The 23,541-nt window shown below is 42.6% G+C and overlaps 1 protein-coding gene across 4 annotated transcripts in view; it reads right to left on the bottom strand.

Annotated features, from left to right (window-relative positions):
• The window catches only part of TFB1M (transcription factor B1, mitochondrial), a 70,032-nt gene that overhangs the window by 31,711 nt on the left and 14,780 nt on the right, over positions 1–23,541 (bottom strand). For all 4 annotated transcript variants that reach the window (XM_072141088.1, XM_072141089.1, XM_072141086.1 and 1 more), the window contains exons 4-5: positions 22,303–22,411; positions 18,522–18,673 (exon numbers count right to left, since the gene is read on the bottom strand). In XM_072141088.1, coding sequence (XP_071997189.1) covers positions 18,522–18,673; positions 22,303–22,411 — 261 coding nt within the window. The remainder of the gene's footprint in view (positions 1–18,521; positions 18,674–22,302; positions 22,412–23,541) is intronic.

Genomic DNA, 23,541 nt, shown 5'->3' with positions numbered 1-23,541 from the left:
ATGTATTCTGAGCTACTCCAATAGAGCGGATAGACTGTGCAATATATTCTGAGCTACTCCAATAGAGCGGATAGACTGTGCAATATATTCTGAGCTACTCCAGTGGAGCGAATAGACTGTGCAATATATTCTGAGCTACTCCAGTGGAGCGGATAGACTGTGCAATATATTCTGAGCTACTCCAATGGACCGGATAGACTGTGCAATATATTCTGAGCTACTCCAGTGGAGCGAATAGACTGTGCAATATATTCTGAGCTACTCCAGTGGAGCGAATAGACTGTGCAATATATTCTGAGCTACTCCAGTGGAGCGAATAGACTGTGCAATATATTCTGAGCTACTCCAATAGAGCGGATAGACTGTGCAATATATTCTGAGCTACTCCAGTGGAGCGGATAGACTGTGCAATATATTCTGAGCTACTCCAGTGGAGCGAATAGACTGTGCAATGTATTCTGAGCTACTCCAATAGAGCGGATAGACTGTGCAATATATTCTGAGCTACTCCAATGGACCGGATAGACTGTGCAATATATTCTGAGCTACTCCAGTGGAGCGAATAGACTGTGCAATATATTCTGAGCTACTCCAGTGGAGCGAATAGACTGTGCAATATATTCTGAGCTACTCCAGTGGAGCGAATAGACTGTGCAATATATTCTGAGCTACTCCAGTGGAGCGGATAGACTGTGCAATATATTCTGAGCTACTCCAATGGACCGGATAGACTGTGCAATATATTCTGAGCTACTCTGGTGGAGCCGATAGACTGTGCAATATATTCTGAGCTACTCCAATAGAGCGGATAGACTGTGCAATATATTCTGAGCTACTCCAGTGGAGCGGATAGACTGTGCAATATATTCTGAGCTACTCCGGTGGAGCGGATAGACTGTGCAATATATTCTGAGCTACTCCAGTGGAGCCGATAGACTGTGCAATATATTCTGAGCTACTCCAATGGACCGGATAGACTGTGCAATATATTCTGAGCTACTCCAGTGGAGCGAATAGACTGTGCAATATATTCTGAGCTACTCCAGTGGAGCGAATAGACTGTGCAATATATTCTGAGCTACTCCAGTGGAGCCGATAGACTGTGCAATATATTCTGAGCTACTCCAATGGACCGGATAGACTGTGCAATATATTCTGAGCTACTCCAGTGGAGCGGATAGACTGTGCAATATATTCTGAGCTACTCCAGTGGAGTCGATAGACTGTGCAATATATTCTGAGCTACTCCAGTGGAGCGGATAGACTGTGCAATATATTCTGAGCTACTCCAATGGACCGGATAGACTGTGCAATATATTCTGAGCTACTTTGGTGTAACGGATAGACTGTGCAATATATTCTGAGCTACTCTGGTGGAGCCGATAGACTGTGCAATATATTCTGAGCTACTCCGGTGGAGCGGATAGACTATGAAATATATTCTGAGCTACTCCAGTGGAGCGGATAGACTGTGCAATATATTCTGAGCTACTCCAATAGAGCGGATAGACTGTGCAATATATTCTGAGCTACTCCAATGGACTGGATAGACTGTGCAATATATCCTGTATGTTGAGAAAATTGTTGACGTACCGTGTTAGCCAGTAAAAATAATTAATCTGATGTAAATACTTTTGTGTAAAAACTACAAAAGTGCTTAAGGAATGATACCTTTATTGGCTAACCAGAAAAATTATATTTGGTGCAAGCTTTTAGGGCACATATGCCCCTTCTCCAGGCATGGAAACAAATGAAGCACTGAGAGAAAGGAAAACCTGGGAGTTCAAACTGATGATGACCTTCCAGTCAGTGACACAAGGCCACAATATTGCACCTGGGTTTATGGCCCATTACATGGACTCGCTTCAATCCCCACAAGAGACTAACTCCAGACCCCTGCCATCCTAGGCCACCCAACCCCATCACCCTTCTCTGTGTAACATAACCTCCCAGCTTATCTTAATTGAGTCTCACCATGTGTACCAATTATCTTATTGTAACATCCCTCAAATGGTGCGTTTTTTTCTTACTGCTTCATTTGTATCCATGCCTGAAGAAGGGGCCTGTGTGCCCTGAAAGCTTGATATATATAAAATATATAAATATAATTTTTCTGGTTAGCCAGTAAAGGTATCATTCCTTAAGCGCTTTTGTAGTTTTTACACAAAAGTATTTACATCAGATTTTCAATATATCCTGTGACATTCTGGAGAATTGGATAGACTGTACATTCCAGTCAGCCAGATTGATTCTGCAATATATTAGGTATCATTTTAGGTAGCCGGATGGGCTGTGCAGTATGCTCTGGGCCACTTCAAAGAGCTGGACAGGTAGTGAAATATATTGGGCATCATTTCAGAGAGCAGGAACTACTCTATAATATATTATGTGCCATTCTAGATAGCAGGTTACAATTGTGCAATAAAAACTTTTATTTTAGAGAGCACAAGTTGTGCAATACATTCTAGGCCACCAAAAGAGCCGGATAGGTGGTGAAATACATCTGTGCCATTTTAGATAGTAGTTTAGATTGGGCAATACACCCTGCAACACCTCAGAGGATAGGACAGACTGTGAAATATACTCTGAGATACCCTGGAGAACCGGATAGATTGTTCAATATATCCTGGGTTGCTCCAAAGATTCGGCTAGACAGTGTAATATACCAAACACAATCTCAGTGAGCCGGTTAGACTGTCTAATATATTTTGTGCCACCTTAGAGAACCAGATAGAACCAGAGAACCAGATGGCTAGATAGACTGTGTAATATACTCTGTGCCATCCTAGAGAGTCAGATACTATAGGCAATATATATTGTGCCATCCAAGAGAGCGGAATAGACTCTGGAACGAATCCTGTGATACTCTATATAGACTCGGGATAGTCTGTGTAATTTACTCTGGGTCACTTCGGTGATCTGGATAGACTGTGTAATAGACTTAGTGTCGTCCCAAGGATCTAAACATAATGGGCGAAATATATTCTGGGCTATCTCAGGGAGACAGGTATACAAAATAGTCTGTGGCAGTCTGGGGAATTGGCCAAATTTACGGCCTTGTTGGGAGTCGAATAAAGTGGGCAATATATCCTACGCTATGTTGGGGAACTGGGCAGATTGGATAGTGCACCCTGTGTTATGCTAAGAATACCCTGTGGTTTTTGTTTTTGAGAGAGAAAAAGAGTATGCAAAAATGGACTTTGTGCTGGGTGGACTGTGTAATACTTTCCCCTTTTTGGTTCTTTCACTGAAACCTAGACAATGTGTGTAAAGGAGGCTGTTAGAATTGAGGTAAACATCCCCTTTTATTTTTTATGATTTGCCAGTCAAATTATGACATGTGGTGCTAACATGCAGAAACACACCAACACACAAAAGGAGGGTTGAAAATAGGGCTCCTTTGCTACAAAATCAAGGTACCCAAAAGGAAAAACTAAAAATGTAAAAAAGGAAAGAGTGATGGTAAACTGTTGGTAAAGTGGTTTATACTGACAGGTATCATGGATAAAGAAGAGAATGCTGAGGGGTGGAGCAGGAAACAAGGACAAATAAAAGAAATAGAAATCCTGGAACCTGGGGTAGATAAAATATTAAGGGATATGGACACCTGTAATAAAAATATAGCGGAACTGGTGTTAGAGGTGGGTGGGCTGACAAAGTAAATAAAATGCCTGAGGGAGGATGTACATAAGGTGAAAGAAAGATTGGGCAATACAGAGAAACGAGTTGAGGAAATTTTTTAAAACTGTTAGGGTGCAGTCACAGATTGCAGTTAAAACCACCTCAAAACTAATTGCGATGCAGTTTTAGGTGCAGTTTTGTCAATATCACAGGTGAAAGACATGAACTAAATGGGTGAATTTGATTTTGAAGGAGAAAGCTGCTCCACAAATGTCATTTACCTGTTGATTTGATGTCTTTTACTTGTTAAAATAACTAATACCATCTAAAACCAACCCAAAACTAATTGTGATGCAGTTTTAACTGCAACGTTTGACCGCACCCTTAAAGTTAGAAGTGCAGCAATTAAAAACTGATAGTAAAGGTAAAAAAGGAAAAACTTTTGGACCTAGAGAATTGATCGCGATGAGGAGATATAAAATGTATGGGGTTTTCTGAAGGGGAATGAGGGATAAAGTTAAGAGACAAGCAATTTTTAAAGCACTTTCCTACTATAATGCAGAAATTATTTGTTTACAGGGAACACATATCTTAAGAGAAGTTTATATTGCAGGGCATTCGTTATATTCAAGGGGGTTTGTATTCTGATTAGAAGAAATTATAAATTCCACTGTATTAAATGCTGATCCTTTTCTGATCATGCAACCATTATGGTGCAGTTGAGAGATGGAGAAAAGAAAAGTGATGACGTGGAAGAAATTCATGTTGGTTTAACAAAATAGGTTCTCATCAAAATCTAAAAAATATTTTAATGACTATATTATCCCTATATACTCGAGTGTAAGCCGAGTTTTTCAGCAAAAAAAAAAAAAGTGCTGAAAAACCCAAACTTGACTTAAACTTGAGTAAAAAAAAAAAAAAATCAAACAACTTTCCAACGCCCCTGCAGGTCTTCTCTGTGATTGGTCCAGCAGCAGCAGGTCCATGTCACAGTCTGGCGCACAAGCTGTGACGGCAGCATGAATCTGTCGCTTCTAGGCGGATCATGGATAAGATCTGGGGGGGGGGGGGCATCTGAAAGGTGAGTATTGACTTTCTTTTTATGAACTGGGCAAACTGGGACTAAAGGCTGGCTATATAATGGGGGGAGGGGTCTGGCTATATAAAATGGGGAAATGCTGGCTGGCTACTGATGGAATGCTGGCTGGCTATATACTGGGGCAGGGGTCTGGCTATATAAAGAGGCAGGCTATGTACAGGGGCTGGATAAATACTGGCTATACAGTGGGGGAGGGTGTGGCCAATGCATTTCCCTTACTCGACTTATACTCGAGTCAATAGTTTTTCACAGTTTTTTGTGTTAAAATTAGGGGCCTCGGCTTATACTCGAGTAATATACGGTAAATAAAGTACAAAATTCAGAATGCTGACAAAGGCAATCAGCATAGCATAGGCTTTAGGAACGTGGTGGCACCAATAGAGGGTGTTATACATATATATTGAAGTTTTCTCTATTCTTGTGGGGAACTCTGTATATAGGGGCAGATTTATCCTATTTTAGAGCGGTTATATTTTAGGAGACATGGGGTCCTATCCATGCGGTGCAGTTTCATTGGCTGTGCCCTGTATTAGGCCTTGTCCAATTTTTTCATATACTTTTGATTTTTAATAATAACATTATACACTTTTAACCTCAAATGCAGTCCTGGTGTTATCCCTCTGTTTTAGTTCATTTACATGGTATTCTTTTTTTTTTTTTTTTTTTTAAAGCAAAAGAAAAAAAAAAATCTTAACATGACAGAAGCTTTTTACTTTGTGCGTTATATATTTTTAAACACAATTGTGGATTGCAACCAAATATTGCATGGCTTAAGTTTTACCCTTTTTGGGTGTGTAAGTTCCTCTTGATGTTCTGTGTTGTGGTATATATAAATCTGCTCACTCTGACTTATTTGTACATCCCTATTTGTATGTAAACATTCGCTATGATGTGAGATTAACCCCTTAGCGACCACCCACATGGATTTCTCCATCGGTCACTAAGCGGCCTAAGGCTAAATTCACACACGTGTGTCCGCCGTACCCCCTGCCCTTCTCCATAGAAATACACAGTGCACATGTCCTATCTTTCTACGGGATAAGTAGTGGTACGGTGCCACACGTGTGCTGCACCATACCGCGCCGGGTGCCCATTGCGGTGTATGGGGGACGTATATATATACGTCAGCCATATATACGTCCCCCATACGTCTGTGTGAATGTAGCCTTAGGTTGTGACCAAGGGATCTACATACCTGCAGAGGGAGGGGCCTCCCTACCTCTCTTCCCAGCACCCCATGATGAAATCACGGGGTGCCGCCTTCACTGCCGGGCACCAAATGAAGGTCTCCGGGTCTTTCATCGGCATGTGCCTGCTTGGTCCAGCCGCTGGCAAGTGCAAAGGCTGACACTTCTAGTGCACTGCAATACATGGTTATTGCAGTGCATTACGATAGACTTGTGATTACATGATCACTAGTTCATATGATTGTATTATTTTTACAATACTAATTTTTTTTTTTTAATTATTCTACTTATTAAAATGTCCCTAAAACCCCTAACACATAAAACAAATAATTTTTAACAAGTGGAAAAAAGTAAAAAAAAAAAAAAACACACAACATATTGGGTATCACCGAAAGTTCCCAATCAATAATTAATAAATAATAATTCTTTATTTATATAGCGCATACAGATTATGCAGCGCTACACAAAGCTTGTCACATTGTGAGGGCCAAAATAATGATTTTATGCTTCTAATGATTATATGCCTTATGATTGTATACATGTGCCCTTTGCCCTATAGTTTGTACTTTGTCTGTTGAGAAATACAGAGCTTTTCCCTTACATCAGTTTTAACCAGACATGCAACTATTAGCGAAACTCAAGTCTTGTGATGGAAAGCAGAAGATGGAAGAGCAGATGTTACTCCAAAGATAGTACCAGGTTTTTGGAGTGAAGGTTAACTTCCTAATCTTCAGGCTGCAGAAGATGACGCCTGCATGGTAACCATAATCTAAGTTGGAAGACCAATCAGCAAGAGCGGAGGGCCAGACATATATGCTTAGCTATAACCAATTATAATGATTTTAATGTATGTAACCACACCTTTTCCTATGGGTATAAGAAGCTATGTAATCAGGAAATAAACACAGTTCATCTCTCTTTTCTGTTCGGCAAGTTAAGAGCATGAACCTAAGATAAAACAGAACTTCAGTCTTCTGTCTTTTCTTATCCAAACGTGCACGCATGCTCAAATAATTTGGAGTGTCTGAGAGAAGAGTGTAAGGCGGGATTGGCCCGACCCTGACAGCTGACGCCCGAACGTGGGGCCATCCCTGCTGATACCGTACACCTGAGGACCCGAACCAGAGGACGGGGGACGAACGCTTGTCTACACCAATAGAGGACCGCGCGGCCTCACTGAGTCACGGTAAGTTGATGCATATTATATATGTGTTGGACTTCCCTGTGATCATTGGTGTGGAATAAGTTAGTAGCTTCTGATACTTTTCGGGTCTAAGGGCTGATTGTCTGAGTGGTGAGACTCATTTTCTTTACGGTGATCGCTGGGATGGTTCAGAACTGATACATAGTGACACTTCCCTATGGTGTGTCACTGAATCACCACGCCTCATTCTCTCAGGCACTGAGTCAGACCTCTGGGTGGAAAGTGAAAGTAAAAGGCTTCATTGTGACATATAGAGTCTCTGCCCCCCTTCTGTAGAAGCTGGGGAGGAAGTTTGCGGACTGAGAATAGTACAGATTGACATCCTCTGTTCTGGGGATATATTGGGCACTGGTTACGTGTCCGGATTGTTTTTATTGTTTTTATTGTTTCATTGTTTCATTGTTTTTATTATTTTATACGGGGGGGAGGGAATTAAGGTGGTCTAGGGTTAGAGACCGGAAAGAAGATAGCATTGGCTCATTAGGAGACCGGCTGATTGAGGTACCGAGGGAAGCACGGTTTATGAGCTAATTGATAGCTCTAACGGATGTGTGATCAGAGGTCGGGTAGGTTAGGGACTTTGTTATTTTGCTGACACACGACGGTGAGCCGGGGCCCCTGCGTTGAGTGAATAGCTACACCAACGTGTACCTTGTTAGAACATGATGTTAGGTGTGTTTAAGAAAGTGCATACCCTCCCCGAGGGGGCAGAGACTGCAGTCAGGCTTGTTGAAAAAAGGGAAGGAAAGAAGTATGTTAATAATTGTGTGAGGTTGTACAAGTATGTTGATATGCCCTCAAAGGGAAGGCTGCAGCCTTCAGTGTGGAAGCAAATTCTAACCACAAGTAGAGGTGTGTTAGAAGATAAGGGCATACTGGAAGCTGCTCAGGCTCACTACAGAGTGGTCAGAGCATTGCAAGTTGTAGGATGGTCAGAAGTGCGAGGAGATGGTAGTTCAGCAAAAGCGGAAGTGCTATATGGATATGTGAAGCTTTTAGATAGAGATGTGAAATGCGGAACCAAAATGGCGACAGTGCCATGTGCCCAGCCACAGCCCTATAATGGCGGCCAACCCGGTCCGGAAGGGTGGACCTGTAGAGTGTGTGGTTTATAAAACCTGGAATGGGCGGAGTCATGATAAGAATTAGAAGAATTAGAATTAAAAGAACGTTTTTTTTGGAGGGAGCCACTGGTGCGCTAGCGATAGTTCAGTGCACATAAGGGAAAGATGTAAGTAGACAGAAGGTTGTTGAGTTAAGTAGGACTGATGGAAAAGTGCAAGTCGATATGTGCTGAAAAGTTTTGGGATGTGTTAAAGGATCTGATGAATGTACAAGTGAGAAAAAAAAAAAAACTTGATCAGATTTTTAAATAGACACTTAGAGCCTCTGACTTTGACAGACGGACACCAGGACAGAGTGACAGGAATCCTTCAGAGTGCCCATTGAGAAAGAGACAGGTGATAAGGGACATTTCAGAGATTTTGATGTGTAGAGAATTTGAGAAAAAGAGATTTTATTTCTTGATGGCTAAATTTCTCCATAGCTGCTTGCAATCTGTGTTTGAGAACTGGTCTTGAAGCGATCTGTGCTGTGCTTGGGAGAAGAACAGACAGTGACTTGACTTTGCAAGTGCAAGTTTACAAGGAGGGGGGGCGATAGAGGGAACTGTGACTGAAAGACAGAGGGAAACAGAGACCAGTGTTTCACAGGCCACACCAAAGTATGACTGACAAAAGTTTCGATTCCGGAGGAGCCCAGTTCAAGGGGGCGTGCTTCCACTTGCTGGGAGGAGACATTACTGGAGTGACTAAAGTGAGTGGCTATATTCTAATATAGGTAACTAACGAGGACGTCAGCAAGTACATTCCCCCCAGACAGCTTCTCTTATTGTCAAACCCTCCCCTGCTAGCCCAGTGATGATTTTAACCCATTCACAGTCAAGAAAAAGACCCAGAAAGAACAACATACATGTAGGATGGTCTATGATCTCCAAGCTGCTAATGAGTGTCCCACACTGGCAGCAGTCCCCGAGAGTGACAAATTATTCACTGTTATTGATTTGGCAAATGTTCTCCTCTCTGTGCCCCTGCATGAAGATTGCCAGGACCTATTTGCCTTTACCAGTTCAGTATTCCAGAACACCTGATGTGGACTCCCACAAGGGGGGGTAAAACTCACCCAGCAAATACCCCACGGCCCTACAGGAAGTAGACTGACAGACTAGCCCCTTACTGAATGTTCTCCTTTTCAGTATGCGGAGGACCTACTGTTTTTGTTTCCCAGGATGCATTTATTGACCTTATGTGTTTTCTGTTCCAGAAGGGTTGAAAAGTTCCCAGAGACAAACTCCGGTACTGCCAGGAGAAGGTGGTCTTCCTAGGCCACTGCTTCTCAGCCACAGGCAGACACCTGACAGAGGCAAGAAAGCTGGCAGTCCAGAATATGCCCCTGCCTTGAGGCCCTAAGCCTCTTCACATGTTTCTAGGACTGGCCAGCTCCTGCAGGCCTGGGATAAGGTCTGCTGCCTCCAGCCTGATGTTGCCCCTTGATAAACTGAATTGCCTCTTCCCCATTTGCCCTTAGTCAGGAGGCAATTGATGCATTCCATATCCTTAAGCTGGCAAATCCTGTCTGCCCCGGCCCTAGGCACATGCCACTGAACCAGACATTTTATTTTATTTTGCACTGAGTATCCAGTCCATGCCATAGATGTTTTAGCCCAGGAATATGGTGGCCTCCCCAGTGGCCCACTATTAGGCCCGGTTAGACTCAGTCGTGAGGGGAGCCCCTCATGTATCAGTAGCTGCAGCCAGCAATCTGCTCAGCAAGGCCAGTGAGTTGATCCTAGATCCTAGATCACTCAGTTACAGTGCAAACCCCACATGACTTGCACAGTGTCCTCACCCAAGTACAGCCCAAGCATCTGAAGAAAGGAATCACAGCTCAGACTCCAGTGTGCACTCCTGATGCCCCAGGATACACTGATAAGGTGCACAGCTCTGAATCCTTCATTCTGTCGCCAGTCTTCCAGGATTCAGAGAGGGGGGGAGAAGGGTGATTAATGCAGATGTTGAGTTTTTTTCTCATAGATGGCTCCAGGTCTGCAGGAGAAGACAGGCGGTTCTACACTGGATATACAGTGGTCAGTGGCGCACATGAGGTAGTACAAGCAGAACCACTCCCTCCACACAGGTCAGCGCAGGAGGTGCAGTGACGGCACTCAGGGAAGCGCTACAGCTGGTGGAAGGTAAAAGGGCAAACATCTATACTCAAGGTATAGTCCTGGGGTCTAAACACGACTATGAACCCATATGGAAGGCTGGAGATTTCCTCACCTCTGCAGGGACCCCCTTTAAGCATGGCACACTGATTAAAGAGCTTATGGATGCTCTCTTACTTCCAAAAGAGGTGGGGATAGTAAAAGCAAAAGCACACAAAATTTGGTAACTCCACAAGCCAAGGGCAAGGATGTGACTGACGGGATGGTGAAGGCAGCTGCACAGATGGAGCCCGGAGACCGTCCTGAAGTCTCAGCGGTGAGTTCTGAGCTAAAAGTTTGATCCACAGGTGTTCCAGTCTCTGGTGGCCCGGGAGTCATCAGAAGTGAAGGAAGTGTGGAGGAAAGCTGGAGCCCAGATGACGATGGGACCTGGATGCTGGGAGAGAGGGTGTGCCTGCCCGGAGCCCTGCACCCGACAGTAAGTCAAGTAGCCCACGGAAGCACACACACATATCCAAAATGGCCATGCTAGTGCTCATAAACCATAAGTGGTTTGCCCGGGCGTTACTACCCGTCACTAGACTAGTGCAAGCCTTTATAGTCTGTGCCCGCCACAACCCGGGTAAGGTGGAAAAGACCCCACAGAAGGTGACACCCAAGCTGCTGTATCCCTTCCAAAGACTGCAAATGGATTTTATCCAGCTATCAAAAAGTGGTACGTAGGAATACGTGCCTGTGTGCATTGATCTCTTTCCAGGGTGTCCAGAAGCTTCTGCCATGACCAAGGCTATTGCTGGAGCCGCAGCCAAGAAGTTGGTGAGTGAGATTTTTCTGCAGGTTTGGACTTCCAGAGACCATAGAGTCCGGTCGCAGAACCCACATCACTGGACAGGTAAAGACCTGAAACCTTGTCCCTCCTGGGTGTAGAACAGGCGAGTGCTTTCCTGCTGCCCACCATTCAGTTAAGACCACCTCCAACAGAAAGATGGGATTGCCCCCTTTGAAGTACTTTTTGGCTGCGCACCCAGACTAGGCCCCTACTTCCCACAGACCCTATAGCTGATGGCAGGAAACCAGGTGGAATATGCCACACAGTTGAGCCAGGCCTTGGAAAAGGTCCGCAAAAGTGTTTCTGATTCCTTTTTCAGATCCAGACAGAGACCTCAGGATGCATAACCTGGAGCCTGGAGACTATGTGATGGTAAAGAGACACTAGAGAGAGAGTCTGGAGCCTCGCTACGACGGTCCTTTCCAAGTCCTGCTGACCAATGCCACGTCTGTGAAGCAGGAGGGAAGCCAGCATGCTGCCACGTTTTTTTTATTGCAAACTTACTTATTCTTCCTGCTAGCTGGTCTCTTCTGACTGACTGTATGTTCAGGGACACCCCAACCATGACTATCACTGTATCTACAGGGCTGACCAGGATGCCCCCAGGGTAGGAGACTTTACCTACGGTTGGTGCAACAAGACAATGACCTTTTTTAACATTGACAGCACAGGTAGCCCTGTATTAGCAGTGTCTGGTGTGTACATGATTTGTGGGGATAGGAGAGTCAGGTCAGGCCTAGAGGCTGGGAAGGTGAGTGCACGGTGATAAAACTTGTGCATTCCTTCCTCGTGATCCCCAGGGATAAGGTTGATCAGACACATAAGAAAAGGTAGAGAATCCCAAAGGATTCTGAAGGTCTAAGAGAAGCACCTAGATGACAACGTTTATATAGATACACCAAGGGAGCCACACATCGGGGAAAGAACCAAGCTTACGCCTGCATCCAGAGAATCTACTATGCCCCAGGAATCACACCTGCCATTGCTGCATACAATCAAACCTGTACTGTATGCGCTACCTGCAATCCCGCCCCTACAGCAAAGGTACCCCAACAACACCTTGCCAAACCAGAATACCCATTTCAAAGGATCCAAGTGGACCACATCCAGCTACCCAAGGAGGGAAAACACGAATATGTACTTGTGGTAGTAGACATGTTCTCCGGATGGCCAGAGGCGTACCCAGTAGCTAACATGACATCAAAAACTACAGCAAAGAAACTGATCACTGAGACAGTTTGTAGATTTGGGGTGCCGCAAGTCATAGAGTCTGACCAGGGCCCTGCTTTTTCTTCTCAGATATTCAGAGAATTATGGAATATGTTGGGAGTAGATTTGGGCCTACACACACCATACCACCCACAGAGCTCAGGGAAGGTAGAGAGGATGAATGGTACCCTAAAGAACAAATTGCTCAAAATGACCCAGGATAGTCCCCTCCCCTGGCCAGAATTGCTCCCCATTGCTCTGTACCATGTCCGACACACTGCCCAGGCCAAGCATGGTCTCACCCCCTATGAGATTTTGTTTGGCAAACCACCAGTTTTTCCCGTGATAAGTAAACAGGAATTGTCTGAAAGTCATGATAAGACTGTACAATATGTAATTGAATTGTCCAAGGAATTAACTAATCTGCATGCTGCAGTTGTTGCTTCTCTTCCAGAGTCATCAAGTGACGTAGTCCACAACTTCCAACCAGGTGATCAAGTATATGTGAAGAAGCATATCCGGAAAGATTGCTTCCAACCCAGATTCGAGGGACCTTACGCAGTGGTCCTGGTAACGCCTACAGCGGCGAAACTTGAAGGGAAACCCACCTGGATGCACGCGTCACACTGCAAGGGGAAGACAAAATGAAGCTCTATATCCTTTTCTGTTTAAGTTGTCTAATAATCACAGATAATTGCCAAATCACAACCTTTCGGGTACATACCACGGCCCCGTATGAAGAGTATTTCTTTGATTTTTGTGATATCGTAGATTGTCGAGGGACAGAGGACATTAGATGGGATCCATCATACCAGTACAAGGGCGAAGCACAGTTCTACATCTGTGTAACCCGTCCCGGGAATGAGAACTGTAACTCATGGTCAGATGTAGGGTGGAACACAGGGAAAAAGTGGGGATATAGACCCCAAGAAGGGTTGGCAAGGACAGACGAACATGGCAAATCCCTTCTTGATCGGATGTCTCTGTATCTGGGGGGAGTCCCGACTAAATCATGTAAACACCCCGGCAACTGTCTTCCTTTGTTTATAAGCATTACGATGCCTTCCCCAGGAGATTTAGGTAAATATGTGCTAGGATACTACAGGGGGACGCTAAATGGGAAGCTTGGGATGTTCGAATTGCGGGATGCCAAATTGAGACCCACAAGTGCCCCAGTAAATCACATAGCAGGAGCAGATCAAGAACTACAGAAAGAAGTAAGCGAGGTAATACCAGTTCCCGGGTTAAAATGGGAAGAAGTTTTCTCTATGGAAACTCAAGTTGTCCCAAGAAAGAACTTATGGTTAGAATGGGTGAGGTATACTGTAAAGGCACACAACATATCAGTCGGATGCATAGCTTGTGCAGGGGCAAATCCTCATCTGACCACCCACCCCTATGTGATCCCACACATAGATAAACTGGCCTGTTTGATGAAACTTTTAAAGGGCCAGAATACTTCTGACTGTTTGGAATATCTACCTTTAGTTCATGATAAGTCCAAGGTAAGACCCCCAGGTGAAATCTGGGTTGAGCAGGGGAACTATACCTGTGTATCCTCTGACATCACTAATGCCAAAACTCCCCTGGGGGTGTTTGAAAAAGGTTTCTGCCAAGAGATTGTCACCATAGACTCAGGTTTATTGTCCGACCATACCTCTTTTCTTTATGATGTCTTTTGCCTATGTGGGAATGGTAAGCTGAGGAACCGCCTTCCCCAATCATGGAAGGGTCAATGTGCTCTGGTTAAATTAGTCCTGCCTTTCTTGATGTTACCCTGGGATCCGACTTATAAAAATGAACCGGTAAAGATAAAAAGGTCACTAAGTAACACTGATTATGGACAAGACCCTGATGTTTACATAGATAGTATTGGTGTCCCAAGGGGGGTCCCAGACCGATACAAGGCTCAGGATCAGATTGCAGCCGGATTTGCTTCCATAATCCCCCAAGTGCAAATCAACAAAAATGTGGACTGGATAAATTACGTTTACTATAATGAACAGAGGTTTGTAAATTATAGTAGGGATGCTTTCACTAGTATTGTGGAAGAACTGGGCCCCAATACTAGAATGACTTTACAAAATAGAATGACTCTAGATATGATACTCGCAGAAAAAGGTGGAGTGTGTGGAATGATAGGAGAAGACTGTTGCACTTACATCCCTCAGAATTCAGGTGCTGGTGGTAAAACACTGATAGCAATAAAGAAAATTACAGCATTGGCAACCGAGATGAAGGAAAATGCAGGGGTAGATACCTCCTGGGCAGCATGGTTTACTACCTGGGCAGGAGGGTGGAAAGCCCTTTTCCAACAGATAGGATTGGTACTACTCGGGATGTTCATCCTGGCTCTATTTCTCTTATGTTGTTGTATACCATTATACAAGAGGTTGGCCAAGAAAATTGCGAATAACAAGGCTAAAGGAGTTTTCCCAAATATTGATAAACAGTCTGTTTGTTATATGTCCATGAGGAATAGAAATCTGCCCGATTTGCCTGAAATCTCAGTTCTGTCAGAACAGCCTGATGTTCCAGTTCTGGAACACCCAAATTCTTTCCCGATAGATGACCTACCTGCCATTGTGATCTCAGAATACTTAGCCCCCTCCCCAATAATGGAAGCTTTAGTGTAAGGGAAAGAAGGAGGACTCCATGTGTCAGCAAGGTTAGTGCTGGGAAATTGATCCAGGTGTCACAAGGGCACATTGGGTCAATGACTCAGTGAAGCAATCCACTCCCCTCTCCCACCACATGGACAGCCTATAAGAAAAACGAATCGCAGCGAAGTGTAGGGAAAAGCTCAGTATTTAGGGGGGAATTGTGAGGGCCGAAATAATGATTTTATGCTTCTAATGATTATATGCCTTATGATTGTATACATGTGCCCTTTGCCCTATAGTTTGTACTTTGTCTGTTGAGAAATACAGAGCTTTTCCCTTACATCAGTTTTAACCAGACATGCAACTACAGGCGGTCCCCTACTTAAGGACACCCGACTTACAGACAACCCATAGTTACAGACAGACCCCTCTGACCACTGTGACCTCTGGTGAAGCTCTCTGGATGCTTTAAAATAGTCCCAGATTGCAATAATCAGCTTAAAATTGTCTGCAATTAAGCTTTATTGATAATTTTTGGTCCTATTACAGCAAAAAAATTTGAAACTCCAATTGTCACTGGGGCAAAAAAAAAAAAATTGTCGGGAACTACAATGATAAAATATACAGTTTCGACTTACATACAAATTCAACTTAAGAACAAACCTACAGTCCCTATCTTGTATGTAACCCGGGGACTGCCTGTATTAGCGAAACTCAAGTCTTGTGATGGAAAGCAGAAGATGGAAGAGCAGATGTTACTCCAAAGATAGTACCAGGTTTTTGGAGTGAAGGTTAACTTCCTAATCTTCAGGCTGCAGAAGATGACGCCTGCATGGTAACCATAATCTAAGTTGGAAGACCAATCAGCAAGAGCGGAGGGCCAGACATATATGCTTAGCTATAACCAATTATAATGATTTTAATGTATGTAACCACACCTTTTCCTATGGGTATAAGAAGCTATGTAATCAGGAAATAAACACAGTTCATCTCTCTTTTCTGTTCGGCAAGTTAAGAGCATGAACCTAAGATAAAACAGAACTTCAGTCTTCTGTCTTTTCTTATCCAAACGTGCACGCATGCTCAAATAATTTGGAGTGTCTGAGAGAAGAGTGTAAGGCGGGATTGGCCCGACCCTGACAGCATCAGTCCCTGTCCCCAATGGGGCTCACAATCTAAACAGCCTAACAGTATGTTTTGGAAAGTGGGAGGAAACGGGAGTACCCGGAGGAAACCCACGCAAACACGGAGAGAACATACAGACTCTTTGCAGATGTTGACCTGGGTGGGATTCGAACCCAGGACTCCAGTGCTGCAAGGCAGAAATGCTACTCACTCAGCCACCGTGCCGCCCCAATAATAAAAAAAAAAAGTTATTCCCGCCACTGAACCCCATAACGGAAAAAACTGCTCAGATGTCCAAATCACCACTTTTTGCTGTTTCGCAGCACAAAAAATGTAATTAAAAGTGATCTAAAGGTCGCACAGTCCTGAAAATGGTAGCAATGAAAACGTCAGCTCTTCCCAGAACAAAAATTACTCCTTAGCCAGCTCTATACTCCCAAGTATGAAAAAGTTATTATACAGAATATGGTAAAATTAATTAAAAATGTTATGGCACAAAAGCGATTAATTTTTTGTAAAACCGAAAAAAATTTTATAAAAATTTGATATCCCTGTTATCGTACCAACCCAAAAAATATATTAGAGATGCCATTTGGAATATACAGTGAAAGATGTAAAAACAGAGCCCACAAGAAAATGGTGTAAAATGTGGGTTCTTGTCAAAACAAGACCTCATACAGCTCTGTAGACTGAAAAATTAAAAAGTTATTGATTTTTGAAAGTGCAGAGCGATAAAGTGAAATGAAAAAAAGCCAATCAGTGGTAAGTTTCAATTCTCTGGGATAAAGGTTTGTGGTACCTAAGGCCACAATCACAATAACATGTTTTGGCAAGATTATGTTTCCAACATGTTAACTAAACGCAAAGTGGATGCAATCTTACCTCAACGTGCAGTCACAGGGCGAGCCTTTGGATTGTGTTTCAAAAGGCAACTAAAATGCCACAGGTGAATGTGGCTCTACAAACAAGTCATGGCACCTGAAAACTATTCTGCCCTACAAAACCTCAATGGCTCCTTCCCTTCCACCTCCCGCCATGTGACCAGGCAGCAGGTTACATCCACATAGGGGGTATTTTGACAAAATATTCGTAGATGCATTTTCTACTTTAATTCAGTTAAGGTGGGTAAATTTTAGGGCTAAATAAAACTAAAATATGAATTCAAACACAATGAAGGTTTTATTTGGAAGTTCTGTAAAATACACAAGCTTCCTACCTGCTGTCTTGAATAGTTTGAGGGGTGAAGTTAGTAGAACGAGGTGATATGTGGGGGTTTCTATTAAGAGAACTTTCAAAACCCATATAAAAATAAAATGGTACCTAAAATAATTGATTCTAAAATTTTCTTGAAATTTTGGGAGAATGTTGTTTGATGTGTGTTTTTTCTAGTATCGTAAAACAAAAGGACACTTATAAAATGACACAAACATAAAGCTGAAATATGGTAAATGTTAGCCTTACTACCCAAATTAGTTACTACCAGTTTGAAAATAGCAGATTTTTTCAAAATGTTTACCAAATGCACCTTTTTGTCATAAATACTGTATATACTTGTGTATGAGGAGAGTTTTGCAGCACCTAAAAAATGTGCTGAAAACCCCTACCTCGGCGTCTACAGGAGTGTATAAAAAAAATGAAATAAACTTACATACTCACCTTCCGGCACTCCCAATGCTTGCCGCGGCTCCCCCATGCTCTTCTTCTGTCTTCTCTCTGCTGTAACAGCCGGCAGAGACGTGGTCATGCGCTCTGCCAGCCGGCGCACGCTTCAATGCGGCAATGTCGCCGCTGATTATGTCATAGTGTGAGGGGACCGGGCATGCACTACAGGGGGCTTTCCCAGTTTTTGGTGGTACAATTAGGGGCCTTGGCTCGGGTCACCTTATACTTGAGTATATATGGTAAATGCTAAAATGTATCAACCAACTTTTCCCACTAACTTGAAGTACAAAATGTCACAGAAAAAAATAAACAAACACACTTGGGTAAATTAAAGCCTTCTAAAAGTTTGTATCCGGATAAAGTGACACATGCTGGTTATGAAAAATAGGCCTTGGTCATCAAGGCCCAAACCAGTCCGTGCCCCAAGTAAACAAACGTGCACGGAAGTCGCGCTGCATTCAGCTTCCGACCGGCCACGCCCATCCGTCCCTATTCCCTACATTGTATAAGCCAGCCGGAGGGTACCGGCTGGCAGATGAATGCAGCAGGCCTCCGTGCCCCTGTACGGAGCGGAGTGATTGAATTGCGGGGCATCGGAATCAGTTCGATCCACACTCCTCATGCTGCAAACTACCGACACAGACCTGAATCTGTATTTTTGCTCAACTGTTGTCTGCAGGTGATGCAGAGGCTCTTAGTAACGGTAGTACAGAGCATTTTTACACTACAGGATTTGTTTTATGGCAAAGTTGATCTTACCTCAGCTACTTCATGCTGGAAAGTCAAAGTCATTTGAGTCCTTCCATATGTGAATGGACCGGTTCTGTTGGCCATGTCCTCCAGCCACTTGATGATCAGAGGGGTTGAAACATTAAAAGGTAAATTCCCAATAATATGCACATTTGGTGGATCTGAAGAATGAAAAATAGGAATAAAAAACACTTTCATTGGTTTTTGGCATTCAGTTCTCCAATGGTATGCTGAATCAGCTTTATTTTTCAGTATTTGTCTATTATATTTGCACTTGAGGCTAGTCACTTTAACTTGTCCTTTTGAGTTATCGCACAACAAATTTTAACAGATGCACATAAATATAGAAAAAGATTAATTGCTGACAAATAATAAAGATCTTAATTAAAAGTGTAAAGCTAAGCTGGGGAACTGGATCTTAAGCTACATTCACACGAACGTGCCGGGTGGGCACATGTCTGGTGCCATGGAGAGGAGTAGGGGTGGTCCCCTCCGCACTCCATAGAGCTACACGGTGCAAGATAGGACACGTGTGCTGCTCTGTATCACTCCGTGCGATCATTGCCTTATTCGGGGGTCGTGTGTACAGCCGCAATCTAGCTGTCGTATATACAACACCCCCCTCCCCGAGGGTAATGTGCATGGGGCCTGATACTGTACTTCCACTAAAGCCACTGATCTCATTTTAAGGGTCAAAAGTAAAAAAAAAAAAAAAAAAAAAAAAAAAAGATACTCATCCAACTCTAGCACCCGATTCCATTAGCAATGCCCAATTTATTTTGCCCCTGGACCAGAATTGAAGAAAATCTCAAACGCTAGTCTCAGTGGTCATACATGCATGAATGGTGATGGCACAATGTCGGTTTCAATAGTACTTACCAGCCAGATTGTTTATTTTTATAGAAAACAGTTGGTTCCTGCTGCGGCATTACTGCATTATATATGGTAAAAGCTGTGTCAACATCTGAATAGTAACTGAATTTCTGTGTATACAGGACCCCAATGCACATAACAACACTCTGTGCTGCAAGTTTCAAAATACCATGCAACATAATACAACACATTGAAGAACATATACACCTATGCAAAATTTCAGGGAACCAGATATATGTATATCCCTCTTACACCCCACTATTAAACAACAGCACCAAGAAAAGATGAAAATAAACCAATTCCAAATTAAGATAATATATTCCTTTATTAATTCATCTTTAAAATATACATAAAAATGGCAACATACATTGAAATAAAAGACTGCCCAAAGGTAATATTACATATACAGTGGTAGCCAAAAGTATTGGCATGTCTGCAATTCTGTCAGATAATACTCAGTTTTTTCCAAAAAATTATTGCAATCAGAAATTCTTTGGAATTATTTTCTTCATTTAATTTGTCTTCAATGGAAAACCACAAAAAGAATTGTCAAAAAGCCAAATTGGATATACCATATATACTCAAGTATAAGCTGACCCAAGTATAAGCTGAGGCCCCTAACGTTACCACAAAAACCTGTTAAAAACTATATTTTTTTACTCGGGTATAAGCCGAGTTTGGGTTTTCAGCACATTTTTTGTGCTGAAAAACTAGGCTTATACTCGAGTATATATGGTAATTCCACACCAAACATAAAAAGGGGGTGGACAAAAGTATTGGCACAGTTTGAAAAATCATGTGATTCTTCTCTAATTTGTGTAATTAGCAGCACCTACATGGATGGTGGATAAAGAACCTCGACTAACATCCAAACAAGTTCAAGCTGCCCTGCAGTCCGAGGGTACATCAGTGTCAACCCGTACTATCCGTCCCTATCTGAATGAAAAGGGACTGTATGGTAGAATACCCAGGAAGACCCCACTTCTTACATAGAAACATAAAAAAAGCCAGGTTGCAGTTTGCCAAAACTTACCTGAGAAAGTCTAAAACGTTTTGGGAGAATGTTCTCTGGGGAGATGACACAAAAGTTTTTTGGGAAAAGGCATCAACATAGCGTTTACAGGAGAAAAAAAAAAAAAAAAAAGAACACAGTCCCTACAGTCAAAAACAAGTCCAGACCTGAATCACATAGAACACCTGTGGAAAGCCCTCAAAATGGCAGTTTGGAGAAGGCACCCAGTTTGCCAAAGAAGAATGGTCTAAAATTCCAGCAGAGCATTGTAAGAAACTCATTGATGGTTACCGGAAGCATAATTTGTCTAAAGGTTGTGATACAAAGTATGAGACGGAGGGTGCCAATATTTTTTACACAAAACTCCAAAAATGGGCCGAGCAAAAGATCAATGATTTGACTTTTTTTTCATTCTCTTTTCATTGCAAGCAAAATAAATGAAGATACTAATACCAAAGATGATGTGATTGTAATCATTTTCTGGAAGAAAACAAGTATTGTCTGACAGAATTGCAGGGGTATCAATACTTTTGGCCACACATATACATACACATACACATATACATATATATATATACACACATGAATTATTGTTCATACTGATTAAGTATGTACAGTTAGAGTATAACAAAAACGCTTAATGCAAAAATAAAATATTGCACAGGCCCAGGCTCTTTTGTTTTACAATGTATGTCTCCTTTTCTTGGTGGTATACATTGTTACATTGAGAGAGATGTATAAAAAGTTTTGGTGAATAGATTGCACTGTATTATTCTGCACCAGTTAAATCATACTGTAAGATGGATATAGAGTTGTACTTTAGACCATACAAAAAATTTCTGCCACCCGGGATAGGTCACAGCCCTTTCCCGGCGGCCGGAAATTATCTAAACCCCTCAAGAAATGTGGCGCACAAGATTTGTGGCGGAAATTACTGTAGAATTCTGATGTAGACAGGTTGATTAGTGTCCCCCACTCCTACTGTACATTGTGGCATAAGTGGGGGGCTGAAGGAATGAGTGCTTTAAAATATTTGGGGACCAGTCACTTGTACTTTGTACCTAACCCTGCCCCTTGTGTGATGACACAGTAGGGACGGGGCACACAACTTTAAATTCCTAAGACCACCGATCCCTGGAATAAATAACAAAACAAAAAAAAAAATCACTTTTTTGGTTACAAAAATGTTGGGGACCGCTGTCCTAGACTATCTGATAGGAGTTGTACTTTGAAAAGAAAAAGAAAAAGTGCAGCAACTCATATAGTAAAAGTGTTTTTGAAGGTTCACCTGGAATCTTAAAAATGACCTGTCACCCAGAAATTCTACTCTTACAGATGCTTACTAAAGTAATAGCTCCTACTGCTAAAACAGTCTGAGCAGTGTTACAATGATAGCGTTATCGGAAACCTCCAATAACCCTAACAAACACCGCTGCGCTGTACACTAGAAACTGTGGACCGCTTTGTATTCATGAGGGGGCGGGATTAGGGGCGGTGACTGCCGCATGATGTGAGGCAGTCACCGCCGAGCTATGGAGCGGGCGGGGCGGTCTGTGGAAGAGGCAGTGCCTCGGAGCGCCCCCTCATGAATATGCCAGATCGCTTTGAGAGTGGTCCGGCGTTTCTATTGTACTCCGCAGCGGTGCTATTGGTGCAGTGGTGATAGCGTTTCCAATAACGCTATCATTTTAACACTGCGGCATTTGTTTTAGCACTGGGAGCTGCTTACTTTAGAATTTCTGGGTGACAGGTGCCCCTTAAGAGAGAGGGTGCTCACCAAAAGATGTCGCTTCACGCTCTACAGCACAAGGAGCAGAATAAAGAGTGCGCGGCATACCATTTCTATGTTACTCAATCTATAAGATTCGTTATTCCATTCACTTGCATTAATGAATGTAAGCTTACCATCTTCCCATGCTTTCCGTAAATGATTGGGAAATGCTCTCTCCATCCTGTATGTGAGAATATCGCCATGAACTACACGCATTTTTCCCATAGATGCTTCATTTAACATCTGTAAAATAAGCAAATATAGCAAATCAAATGGTTCCATTGCTTTTTTCATGAGACCATAAATGTAATGTATAATACATATACAAACTTCCCTTACATGCATATCTTTTTTCAGTGACTATTTCAATTTCACAAGAAAGAGTGTTGCACCCAACCGGCAATTGGGTGCATCCGTACAAGGGCTGACAATCTGATCACTGACTGGACAGTTTCTGACAGTGTCAGAGTTGGGGCTTATTTACACATCAGATTTTTTTCCCTCCTGGCTTCAGGGATTTTCACTGATGCCTTTTTGAAGCATTCATTCCCATGTGCTTTTTCTTGTTTATTTCCACCGATCCATAGAAAAATTATTAGAGCCTGTCCTATCTTTTTTCACAACAACAGAAGTCTATTAGGTCTGCAAAGAAAAAACTGATGACAGTCATACGTTTTGAGGTGGTTCCAGGTGCAGTTTTATTAATTTAACAAGTGAAAGACATTCCTAAATGGGTGAATTTGATTTTGAAGGGGAACCCTGTACAGTTTTAACTGCAAAGTGTGACCATACCCCCTAGGGCGCGTTCACAAGATGCGTTGCATTTTTTGAGGCGTTTTTGACACAGGCAGCTTTAGCCTTGATCACATGCTGAGGTTACACTGCGTTTTATCAGATGCAGTGGAAACACAATGTAATCTCAGCATGTGATCATGGCTGAAGCCTTTTGAATGTGTCAAAAACCCATAAAAAAAAAAACGCAATGCATTTTGTGAATGCGCCCTGAGGGTGATGCCAAACGTTACATTTTTGGACAGTTTTAAAGTATGTGTCGTCAGTCAAAAAAAAAAAAAAATAAAGATGGATTACACCCCCTCACATGGACGTCCAGCAGAGCCTCTGCAGAGAGGAACTTTCCGTTTAAGAGATTCATTAAAAGGTGGAATGTTGTTCATAGTAGCAGGTGCCCTTTAAAGTAACAGAATGCATGTTACATTTTTCAAGTACGGTTAGGAAAGTTATGTTAAAAAAGTTAAAAAAGCTTCCCTTTAACCACCATGGTACATAAACCAGCTTCATGGCACTTTGCTATTTGAAATAAAATGTCGGAAACGCTTCTCTCTGACACATTTTGATGAGACAGAAAAAGATGA

Source organism: Engystomops pustulosus, chromosome 3, assembly GCF_040894005.1.
Source record: "Engystomops pustulosus chromosome 3, aEngPut4.maternal, whole genome shotgun sequence".
Lineage (NCBI taxonomy): Eukaryota > Metazoa > Chordata > Amphibia > Anura > Leptodactylidae > Engystomops > Engystomops pustulosus.
Note: the sequence above shows the minus strand (reverse complement) of the source record. Positions and strands in the feature narration are given on the sequence as shown.